This window comes from Chiloscyllium plagiosum, unplaced genomic scaffold (genome assembly GCF_037043375.1).
Source record: "Chiloscyllium plagiosum isolate Xiang-an unplaced genomic scaffold, Cpla_swu_hap1 HiC_scaffold_16, whole genome shotgun sequence".
In the NCBI taxonomy this organism is placed as follows: domain Eukaryota; kingdom Metazoa; phylum Chordata; class Chondrichthyes; order Orectolobiformes; family Hemiscylliidae; genus Chiloscyllium; species Chiloscyllium plagiosum.
In genome coordinates, this window is record NW_028270154.1 from 30,483,648 (window position 1) to 30,495,948 (window position 12,301).

A 12,301-nucleotide genomic window follows, 5' to 3' on the forward strand; every position below is an offset into this window, starting at 1 on the left:
CTTTTCCGAACCCTTTAAAGTTCACAACATCCTTCCTATAGCAGGGCAACTAGAATTGAACAGGATATTCCAAAAGCGGCCTTAGAAATGTCCTGTACAGCCTCAACATGACCTTCCAACTCCTATACTCAATGCTCTGACCAATAAAGGTAAGCGTACCAAACGCCTTCGTCACTTTCCCATCTAGCTGGAACTCCACTTTCAAGGAACTATAAACCTGCACTGAAGGTCTCTTTGTTCAGCAACACTTTCCATGACCTTACCATTATGTGTATATATCCTGTCCTGATTTGCCTTTCCAACATGCAGCACATCGCATTTATCTAAATCAAACTCCATCTGCCATCCCTTGGCCCATGAGCCCATCTGATCAAGGTCCCATTGTACTCTGAGGAAACCTTCTTCATTGTCCAGTACGCCTCCAATTTTGGTGTCATCTGCAAACTTAGTAACCATACCTCCTATGTTCACATCAAAGTCATTTATATAAATGACGAAAAGCAGTGGACCCAGCGCCAATGCTTGTGGCACACTGCTTGGCACAGGCCTTGCTGACTAGGAAATTCTCTCATGCTTTCATCATCTGCCTCTAGGCATATACACGTTGACAATATTAAGCTGTTTGACCATGTTACAAATGCACCTTTCATGCCTCACAGGTCCTGGCTTAGAGACACAAACAGGGAGAATGTGCTGAGAGAATAGTGGACAAGAAAGCCTAATACAAGCTTTAACAGGAGGTTTCAGAAAATAGTCATATACTGACAGATCATAGAATACCTACACTGTGGAGACAGCCCATTCAGCCCATTCCACCCCTCTGAACATCATCCCACCAGACTCACCCCAGGCCTCTGCATTTCCCATTGGCTAATTCATCTATCCTACACATACCTGGACACCATGGACAATTTAACATGGCCAATCCACCTAACCTGCACACCTTTAGACTGTAGGAGAAAACCAAAGCACCCAGAAACACCAGGAGGATGTGCAAACTCCACACAGTCATCTGAGGGTGGAATCAAACCTAGGTCCCTGGTGCTGTGATGTAGCAGTACTAATCAGTGAGCCACTGTACCATCCACAAACAGCCCTCTGATTTTGTGAGGGAGAAATGTAATTGCAATAGCCCTGAAAAACAACAATATACATATAGAGTCCATGATTTGAATTGATTGCACAAATGAATGAGTGCTGCAGAATAGTTTCAAAACAGAACGAGAGGAGGTCCAAATGAAATTTTGGTGGTTGCTGGGGATAAGAGTAAATAATAATAGAAGCAGAATATGATAGTTTTCTAACACGAGTACTCTGACACCTACATTTAAAGATTGTATTAAGCTTTCTTATTTACTATTCTTTCAGGATAATAAGAGCAATACATAAGGAGTTTGTAATTTATTCTGAACTAGCAGAGAGATGACGAACTGCAAGCCTTGTTACGCAGAACCATTTGTACGGAAAATAAATTTTCGCAGTTGAGGCACAAAAACGGAAATTGCTGGAGAAGCTCAGCAGGTCTGGCATCATATGTGGCGAATTGGTTTGAGGAAACGTCATTGGACCTGAAACATTAACTCTGATTTCTCTCCACACATGCTGCCGGACCTGCTGAGCTTTTCCAGCAATTTCTGTTTTTGTTTCTGATTTCCAGAATCCACAGTTCTTTTGTTTTTTATCTTGCTGATGAGATTTTGAAGGTTAAAATGAGGTTTGTTGCACAGGGTTTTTAACGGTGAGTAGCTGGTACAGATATTAGGGTGCACTGTCCTACAGCTGAACAGTATACCTGAAATTCCTTTTGGTTCTTTTAACCGCATATTCTTTGCCTATAAAAGGCACATTTCTGCAGGTTAATACATTTCAAACAGACTTGTTTTACAATCAGTCATTGGGATTCAAAGCCACGTGCAAGAACATTAGTTTGGAACTTTATATCACTGTCTTTGATGTTATCACCACACTATGTTTAAAAAGAAAATCAGCTTTGGTTGAATCAAAAAAAAACACTTCCTTCATCAATGGTTTATGGTACTCCCACAAACTTCTCTCAAGCTAGCGCCACTCCCAAAATGACTCCTTGACTGCCTGTTACCTCTTCACCCAGTCAACATAATATTCACATTCTCCATTCAGCACTTTCTATTGTCAGGATCAACGTTTATTGTGGCTAATTAATAGATATTACCTCTTACCACCATTAAAATTCTTCGAAAGTTGTTTATCCCATCTAACCTCTTTTGGGATACTCTTGTGTAACTGGTGCTTGATAACTTTTTCAGAGTAGTTATCCTCTAAGGAGAGCACCATGGACTTCCTTCTTCGAGACCTGACCCTCTGTCATTTATGCCCTTATGCCAGGAGACCAACATTTTGCTGACCAAAGACAACCTCTGCCTTCTTTTCTCCAAAAGTGACTACCCCATTAAATTGTTTTTCACAAACTCTTCCACCACTGATTTCAACAAGAAGTTCAAGGAGGTCTTGGTTACCAGTATTGAGAGGTGTCTGTTCTACTTTTCCCCTCTCATTTGAATGTGAGACCAACACCAGGATCCCCTTGGTCCTGTGCCTACATCTCTCTCCAGATTATTTTCCCTTTCCTCCTTGCCCTTGATAAGCTTAAACTCACTTCCTTCAGTAAACAGGTGATCTCCACCTTTCTTTCCTAATCTCCCCACACTAGGTGACATTGTAAGTGGTTTCCATTTTCAAATACTAACTCCTTCCCATTCACTACTGCTATCATTCCTTCCATTCTCATTCTGTCTTGAGAAGAACAACAACTTCCCTTTAATGACCAATTTATACATGAACCAAACCCTTTGAACAGCTTACTGCCAGATTACAATGAATGCAATTTGAACATTTTGGAAGTGAACTTTCTTGTTCACTTTCCAAGATGTACTTAGCTTTCTACAGGTAAGCACCAGACTCACAGTCAGCATTTATTCCCAGAATGCAAGGGGTTAGTAAATTATCAAAGGGAAGATAATGGGTTTAGTATAAATTCAGTCATTGCATCATTAATTTTTCCATTTAAGTTTTTTAAATGAAAGATTAATAAGCTAGGCATTGACGTCTGGAGACTGTGTGCTGTCCTGATGAAATATTTTCAGGCATCACCTTGCTCAGTACAAAATGTATTTGTTCTGCCCTCCAGCTCTTTTACTGTTAGTCAGTGAAAAGGATGAAGAAGATATGATTTAATTATCAATGCGTCATATGATCAGAAGGAGCATTTGATATCGAAAGCCATACACCCATTCAAAAAACAAACTAAAATTCTTTTGTTACGTCATTAAATTATTTTTAATTGACTTCATTAACTTATTCAGGAATGTTTCCATAGAGTTGATTTTAATTCCCACCAAGGTTCACGTGGATAGGGGAATGATTCATAGCATGCTCTTTGCCCTAAATTTCAGACTAAAGACATTTTAATTCTCAGAAATCACATGCACACACTGATTAGCAGCTTGTCTGTCACACTTGGAAACAGCTGATGACTGTGAACTGAAATTCAGGAGGCTGCTGGGGTGAGTCCTTGGCAGGGCAGGATGTGAAGGAGCACATGCTCTTCCTGGCCACAGAAAGGAAAGATTTCAACACATCTCCTTTTTCCTTCAGAGTAGAAAGTGACACCAATTCAAGCCTGAGTTTAAAAAAAACATTGTTGCCCTGTTGATATGATGGGATTCCACTTAGTATTAAGGCTCCAAGCTCCTAACAACTTTCAGTGGGGATCTCAGCTACCAAACTGTAAACTGGTAACCAATGAGCTTCTGGTAAGAATGGTGTACACTTTAAAACTCACCCTGTCCCATTCTTCTTGGCTGCATTGGGTAAAAGTTTTAGCTGTGCATAGAAGAAACCTTGTTCTGACATTGCTGTTGTCTTTGTCTTTGTTGATTCCAGGGATCCTATTTCTTGTGTTTTTCGATTCATGGGTACGCTTTATTTTTGGCTGTGTGAGCGTGAATGTCGAACATAAAAATTTTGCTTGATTCAAACTGATCTAAGCACTGAGTAAAGTTGATGTCATCATTAAGAGAAATGAATGATCGTTGAAGGCTTGTCGGGGATTCCAGGCCTTGCCCCTATAAAATGAGACATTAACAAAGAATGTGTGTGTGTAATTTTTGAAAAAAAATATTTTGGCATGTCTTCTTGAACTTTGGCATGCTGAAAATGTGTTGCTAGAAAAGTACAGCAGGTCAGGCAGCATCCAAGGAACAGGAGAATCGACAATTCGGGCATAAGCCCTTCTTCAGCCCTTCTTGAACTACTGGTCTGTTCCTGGAAAGAATAACATTCTGTTTTAATGCAAAGTGTAGTAGAAATTGGGCCATCCAAATCATTGTTCATAAGGAATTATTGAATCTTTTAACACTGAGCTCAATGGCGGAATAGGCTCAAAGAACTATATAGGCTTTTCCTGTTATAGACCTTTGGGTTAAGGAAGAGTAAGTCAACATACCTCTCCTTGTGCTTTTTTAGTGACTCCTGTAAGGAAGGTGAGAGTGGCCTTGTAATAACTTCAGCATGGACGGTTTACTGGTGATCACTGTCTGAGCACAACATAGACTTAATTTATGTCTCTCTGAACTGACTTCACTCCATGCTCTCAGATTCAGCTCTGCCCTTGTAATCAAGCTTGATGACTAGGCTGGTGCTGTTGTTATTTGGCATACTGACCTCTACAATGTGGAGGCTGAACATCACCTCTCATACTTCTTCTTGTCTCCCCTCAGGCCACGACCTCACCATCAAACATTGGGCTATTGTGTCCAGCACTGTCATTAACGCCATCTTGTCTGGGGACGTTCCCTCTCCCTAGCCTCCCAGCACACAATCCCCAACCCCCATTAAGCCTACTTCTACCTTCGCCCCAAACTTTCCCGGGCAGACCCATTGTTTCTGCCTGTTCCTGCCCCATGACTCTATGACTATCTCTGGTAGTTCTAGTTTATTGTTAGTTTTTAGATCTACAGTCTACAGTCATGTAGCAAAGAGCTAGTTATCATCTTTTGAGATAACTATAACTCTTACCTAATGTTAATGTAGTTAATCAGTCCTAAGATATCATAACCTGTTTGATTTGGAGATGCCGGTGTTGGACTGGGGTGTACAAAGTTAAAAATCACACAACACCAGGTTATAGTCCAACAGGTTTAATTGGAAGCACACTAGCTTTCAGAGCGACGCTCCTTCATCAGGAAGTAGTCACCTTGATAACGTATTTGCTTACTAATGAGTAATAAATTATTCTTTTTTTCACTCAAGTATGGGCCTCTTCTGCTGAAGACTGAAGGTCCGTAGACAAATATTACAAGGAGTGTTTCATGATAATAAATGAAACAAAATCCTTTCAGAACCAGGTGAACTACTTCCAAGAAAGGATAGTGGCAGCAAATAGGTTAGCTCAGTTGGCTGGATGGCTTGATGATAACGCGAACTGATGCCAACTGTGTGGGTTCAATTCCTGTTAATGGTTGAGATCACCATGAGCAACTCTCCTTCTCAACCTTACCCCTTACCTGTGGCCTAGTGACCCTCAAGTCAAGCTACTATTAGTTGTCTCTGTCGAATTGACAGCAGCCCTAAGATCTATGGCAGGAATATAATGCCTTTAGTTTACTTCAATATACGCAGTAGGGAATATTTAATGTTAACAGTAATTGCACAAGTCCATTTCGTGACTTCTATATTCTTTCTTTGAAATCAAGTTCTTTTAATCCCAGGCTTATTCCTGAGTCTCCACGCTGGCTGCTGACAACTGGAAGGGTACAGGAGGCTGAAGCAACAATCCATAAAATGGCAAAGAAAAATTGTGTTACTCCACCAGCAACACTATTCAGTGATCTTGAGGTACTGCCACAAAACATTATATTTGTTTCCCTTGTGGTTGTTAGTAAGGGTATATTTATTTTGTTGCCCATCTTATTTCCTGTCTCTTCTGCAAGTGTTGATTGTTGGCGATGGTATGAACTGACCGATGTTAATCACCTTCTCCAAGTCACTGTTATTTCTCAGTTATAAATACAAATTGTGAGAGCTACCAAATTATTTAGCCATTGAAGATTTCACTGCTAAGAATGATTTGTTTTCATTCAAAAACAAATAGTCATAGTCATTAGATTTCTACAGTATGGAAGCAGACTCTTCAGTCCAACTCATCTATGCTGACCAGATATCCGAAATAAATCTAGTCCCATTTGCCAGCATTTGCCCCATATCCTTCTAAACTCTTCCTATTCATATACCCATTTAGTTGCACATTAAATGTCATAATTGTATCAGTCTCCACCACTTCCTCTGGCAGCTCAATTCTTACACACATCACCCTCTGTGTGAAAATGTTGCCCCTTAGGTCTCTTTTAGATCTCTTTGTTCAGCAACAACCCCCAAGACTTTACCATTAAGTGTATAAGTCCTGCCCTGATTTGCCTTTCCAAAATGCAACAACTCACTTTTATCTAAATTAAATTCCACCTGCCAATCCTTGGCCATTAGCCCATCTGATCAAGGTCCGTTGTACTCTGAGGTAACCTTCTTTGCTATTCACTGCATCACCAATTTTGATGTCACCTGCAAACTTACGAACCATACCTCCTATATTCATATTAAAATCATTTACATAAAGGAAGAAAAGCAGAGAACCCAGCACTGATCCTTGTGGCACACCACTGGTCTCAGGTCTCCAGTCTGAAAAACAACTCTCCACCACCATCCTCTGTCTTCTACCTTCAAACCAGTTCTGTATCCAAATGGCTAGTTCTCCCCATATTCCATGCAACCTAACCTTGCTAACCAGTTTGCCATTAGGAACCTTGTTGAACGCCTTACTAAAGTCCATATAAATTACATCTACTACTCTGCCCTCATTAATCCTCTTTGTTACTTTGTCAAAAAACTCAATTTAGTGAGACACAATCTCCCACACACAAAGCCATGTTGACTATCGCTAATCAGTCCTTGCCTTTCTAAATACATGTAAATCCTGTCCCTCAGGATTCCCTCCAACAACTTGCCCACCACCGATGTGAGGCTCACAGATCTATCGTTCCCTGGCTTTTTCTTACCATCTTTCGTAAATAGTAACACCACGTTGGCCAACCTCCAGTCTTCTGGCATATCACCTGTGACTTTCGATGATGCAAATATCACAACAATGTGCCCATCAATCATTTCCCTAGCTTCCCACAGAGTTCTAGGGTGCATCTGATCAGGTCCCAGGTCCACCTTTATGTGTTTTAAGATGTTCAGCACCTCCTCCTTTGTACTATGGACATTTTTCAAGATGTCACTGTTTATTTACCCATGTTCTCTCTATTTCATATCCTTCTCCACAGTCAACACTGATGCAAAATATGTGTTTAGTAACTCCCCCATCTCCTGCAGTTCCACAAATTGGCGGCCTTTGGATTCTCCTTAACCCTATTTATCAAAGTTATCTCATGCCCCCTTTTTGCCCTCCTGATTTCCCTTTTAAGTATACTCCTACTGCCTTTATACTCTTCTAGGGATTCACTTGATTGTGCTGTCCAAATCTAACATCTGCTTCTTTCATATTTTTGCCGAAAACCTCAAATTCTCCAGCATACTCTACATCTACCAACCTTGTCCTTCACCCACACAAAAAACATAATATCTCTGGACTTCCATTATCTTATATCTAAAGACTTCCCATTTTCCAGCCTTGGACTCTGATATAGCCTTCATTACACTAGAGCTAGTCTCAGTCCCAGAAATCTGGCTGTCAGTACTAAATTTTCCTGAGAGTCCATCACCCCCTACCTTTTCCAAAATAGCATACTTGTTTGAGATAGGGATAGAGTCAAAAAGTGTGGCGCTGGAAAAGCACGGTCGGTCAGGCAGCATCTAAACAGCAGGAAAGTCAATGTTTTGGACATAAGACTGTCACCTGGAACGTGGAGAGCTTATGCCCAAAACGTCGACTGTCCTGCTCCTTGGACGCTGTCTGACCTGCTGTGCTTTTCCAGCGCCACTCTTTTTGACTCTGATCTCCAGCATCTGCAGTCCTCACTTTCTCCTGCGATAGGGTTAGCCACAGTAGACTCCTGTACTACCTGCCTTCCTCTCCTACTTTTGCTGAAGGAAACCCACCTACCTGACTGTGTCTGTGGTTTTTCTCCCTTCCTGCGAGTGCCATCCATCACACCCCCAAGCTCATGTAAACTCATAAACCTTCCAGCACAATTCCTTTCATGCCATGAGGATCATTTTTAGTTTCTCTAGGATTCTTTGCAGAACTGTGGCGTCAACAACCATGTAAGTAAGATGGCTCATTAACTTAGTTCATGCTAAATTTACTCATTAAACTAGTTCTCATTTTTTGTATACAAAGGTTAATTGTCTTGTCCATTGCAACTAAATGAGAACAGCCCTGAGGCTGAACACTATGTCTCAACAACACGCTGGATACCATCAATGAGTCACTGGAAAGCCTTAATTTGTTATGATTTCAAATGCAGTCACTTTTTCAGTGTTTGTTAGTTCATTTAAAAAAATCCATTGTATTAGACCCTCTGATAAAAATTAGGTCTTGAGTCTTTTGCTCTGGGTGGAAATTCTTGTTTCTAACTCAGATCAAACTGTAAGTTGCCCACTTAGCTTTGGAAGAGTTTCCTTGATGAACTTTCAGACCTGGAGCTTTCCCTGTAAAACCAACATAATCATGACCCGGAACATGTATCTCCATTCTATGCATCAGAAAAGTCTGAGCTTTCAGTTTTGTGAGTATTCATGTCTGGAGATTGCCCAGTTCACATGACTGAACCAAGGGGAAACAGTTCAATCAAATCTAAAGCTCTGATAGGGAAGGGTAATTTCTCTGGACTTTGATTGCTGCAAAGAGATAATGTTGAAGAACATATAAGCCTTTGCTTTACCATGTATTTTAAGATCTTTCAAGCTATATTTTATATTTAGATAGCTTGTTTTGTTATTGTTTTCCTTTCATATAGCAAGCTTCTGTGTGATTGTTAAAATCTGCAGCCTGTGTGTTTATGTTTCAGTGAATGGCTGCCTCATTAAATAAAAAGCAATACATATGATCCATTGAGTCAGATTTCATTCTGAGATCTGTCTAATAGTAATATCAGCTAGGATCATAACACAAGGCCCCTTTCACCAGCTTCAACAATCACTCCCTTCATCACTGATGCACTGTGGCAGTGCTGTGTATCATCTACAGTGAATCAACAAGGCTCTTCCAAGAGCACTTTCCAAACCTGTAAACACCATCACCTTGAATGGACAAGGGCAGCAGATGCATGGAGGAGCACCATGTCCTGCTCCAGGTCACGTACCATCTTGATCTGAAGTCATATCACCATTCCTTCGCTGTCATAAAGCATAGAACAGAGTAGCACAGGAACAGGCCCTTCAGCCCACCATATCTGTGCGGACCATGATACTGTTCTAAACTAATGCCATCTGCCTGTACATAGTCCATCTCTCTCTATCTTCTGCTTGTTCATGTGTCTGTCTAAATGCCGTTTAAACTTTGCTATCATATCTGCATCTACCGAGTCCCCTGGCAATGTGTTCCAGGCACCTACTACCTTCTGTATAACAAAACTTCCCTTGCACATCTCCTTTAAGCTTTCCCATTCTCGCCTTAAACTTGTGCTCCTTAGTATCTGACTTTTCGCACCTGGGAAAAAGAGTCAACTATCCACCCTGTCCATGCCTCTCACAATTTTAAGTACTTCTTTCGGGTCAGCCTCAGCCTTTGGTGCTGTGGTGAAAACAATAGAGTTTGTCAAACCTCTCCTTATAGCTAATACACTCCAATCCAACCAACAACCTGGTGAACCTCTGTGCCCTCTCCAAAGCCTCCACATCCTTCCTGTAATGCAGTGAACAGAACAGCACACAGCACTCCAAATGTGGCCAGATCAAAATCTTATACAGTTGCAGCATAACTTGTGAACTTTTACACTCAGTGCCTTGAAGACAAGCATGCCATATGCTTTATTCACTAATTTATCCACTTGTGTTGCTGCTTTCAGGGATCTATGAACTTGGACTCCAAAACCCCTCTGTCTATCAATGCTGCTAAGGTTCTGGCCATTCACAGTATACTTCCCTCTTGTATTTGATGTCCAAAAGTATTTCCTTCACACTTGTCTGGATTAAATTCCATCTGTCATTTCTCCACCCAACTTTCCATTGATCTATTTCTTCTTGTGTCCTTTGTACCTTTCCTGACCATCCACAACCCCAAACATTTCCGTATCATCTTCAAAGTTACTAATTAGACCACCAACATTGTCACCCAAGTCATTTATATCTATTACTAACAACAGAAATCCTTGCAGTGATCCTTGCAGAGCACCACTGGTCACAGACCTCTAGTCAGAAAAACATCCCTCCAAAACTACTCTATGTCTTCAATGGCCAATACAATTTTGTGCCCAGCTTTCCAACCCATCATGGATTCAATGTGATTTAAACTTCTGGTACAGCTTACTGTGAGGGACCTTGTCAAATTCTTTAGTGAGTCCATATATGCAACATCCAATGCTTTACCCTCATCAATGATCTACATCATTTCCTCAAAAACCTCAAACAAGCTTGTAAGATAAGACCTGTCCTACAGAAAGCCATGTTAGCTATCCCGAAGAAGACCATTCTTTTCCAAAGTTACACCTGTCCCTTAGAATATTTTCCAGCAATATTCCTCCTATTGATGTAAAGCTCATCAGCATAGAAGTTCTTGGATTATCCCTGTTCTCCTTCTTGAACAAAGGAACAACATTGGCTATTCTCCAGTCTTGTGGGACCATCCCTGTGGCTAGAAAGGACACAAATATCTCTGACTGACCTCAGTCCTGCTCTGACTGATTCTGCTCTTCAAGTATTTATGCAGTAGCTCCTGTCACTGTTCACCCCTAGGTTCACTCTGCTGTGCTGTACTCCTGCCCTCGCTGGGGCAAAACGTTAGAACTCACTCTAAAACAATACTGTAGATGTCCCCACATCTCAAAGACTGTGGCAGGTCAAGAACCCCATCTCACTGCCATCTTCTTCAGGATAATTAGGGATGGGAAATAATCGATGACCTTGGAGTGACCTAGCATTCCATGAAAGAATAAAAAGAGAAAAGTTTTCCATTGACTTATGTAGTATTGGATTCCAGGACGATAACAATGAGGAAATTTTAGCCTGTTAATGGTGTCTTTCTGTACAAGGAAGAAGTGAAAATAACAGGGACTGTCATTGTGTTAGGAAGTCGGCATGGACCACTTTTAACCTGTGATGTTCTTTAGCGTTTCAGGAACACTTCTGTTATGGTAAAGGAGACTTGCAGTTTAAATATGCAAAAGCTCATTACTTTCTCTATTAAAACAGGATCTGAATTTAATTTTGTGCACAAGGATTTCCCAGGCTTTCTGGACCTTTCCCAGGAAAACAGTGCAAGTGAGATGAGGGGTTGATTCGGCTTAGAAATTGCCAATGAAGAAATGAAATAAATACAAAGTTCTCATAGTAGCTTCCTTGCTGAAGTTTTATTTTCAAAGGACCTGCTCTCAGTTGTACTGTCACTGATTGGAACCTGATTTCCAAAACTTTGCAGATCATTTCTATTACCTTGGAGTTGTTTCCTCTGATCTGACCTGCTAGTTATCAGCTTTCCAATGAGCATGCGAGTCATTAATGCCGAGCTACCTTGGATAATAGATGAGCAATGCCAACAACAATCATCTCTTCAGACGTCTGGCACTACAAAGAGGCAAAGTAAAGTCACTGTGGTCCCACTTTCTCATTAGAGAGTTGGTGGTTTAACCTGAGGATCAGCACACATCAGGAGGCAGGTTTTTCATGGTGACCTCAGTCAGTAACAGGAATTGAACCTACACTGCATCACAAGCCAGCTGTTCAGCTAACTGAGCTAATCAACAGAAGGCATGAACAAAGAGGTCATAGAAGGTGCATAAAGAAAGAATTCCTTCTTGGACATCAAAGTGTACCTTTGACTCAGGTGGCTGAGAGCTTCTCATCAGGTGATTGCTGACATATCCAGTCTCCTGGAAGAAAACTTCTTTTTACATAGTTAATATGAGCATGTGGATGTCAAGGCCACCTCAGTCCTTAAATGCTTCACCATCAAGTCCTTATAGGGATATTCAGGTGACCTTTGTCACATCCCTCTCTGCCTTCAAGTGCATCTGCAGTTCTCCAGTTCTATGTTTGGCAACACTTACATACACTTCACTGTTAACAAGGCCAGCTAGAATGAGAGAGCTGTCAGATTCATAGTTCAGCT

General features: G+C 41.0%; 1 protein-coding gene across 3 annotated transcripts in view; it reads left to right on the top strand.

Annotated features, from left to right (window-relative positions):
- LOC122556563 (organic cation/carnitine transporter 2-like) overlaps positions 1-12,301 on the top strand; it is a 132,885-nt gene that overhangs the window by 36,662 nt on the left and 83,922 nt on the right. For all 3 annotated transcript variants that reach the window (XM_087995256.1, XM_087995255.1, XM_043703377.2), the window contains exon 5: positions 5,748-5,874. In XM_087995256.1, the coding sequence (XP_087851382.1) occupies positions 5,748-5,874 (127 nt within the window). The remainder of the gene's footprint in view (positions 1-5,747; positions 5,875-12,301) is intronic.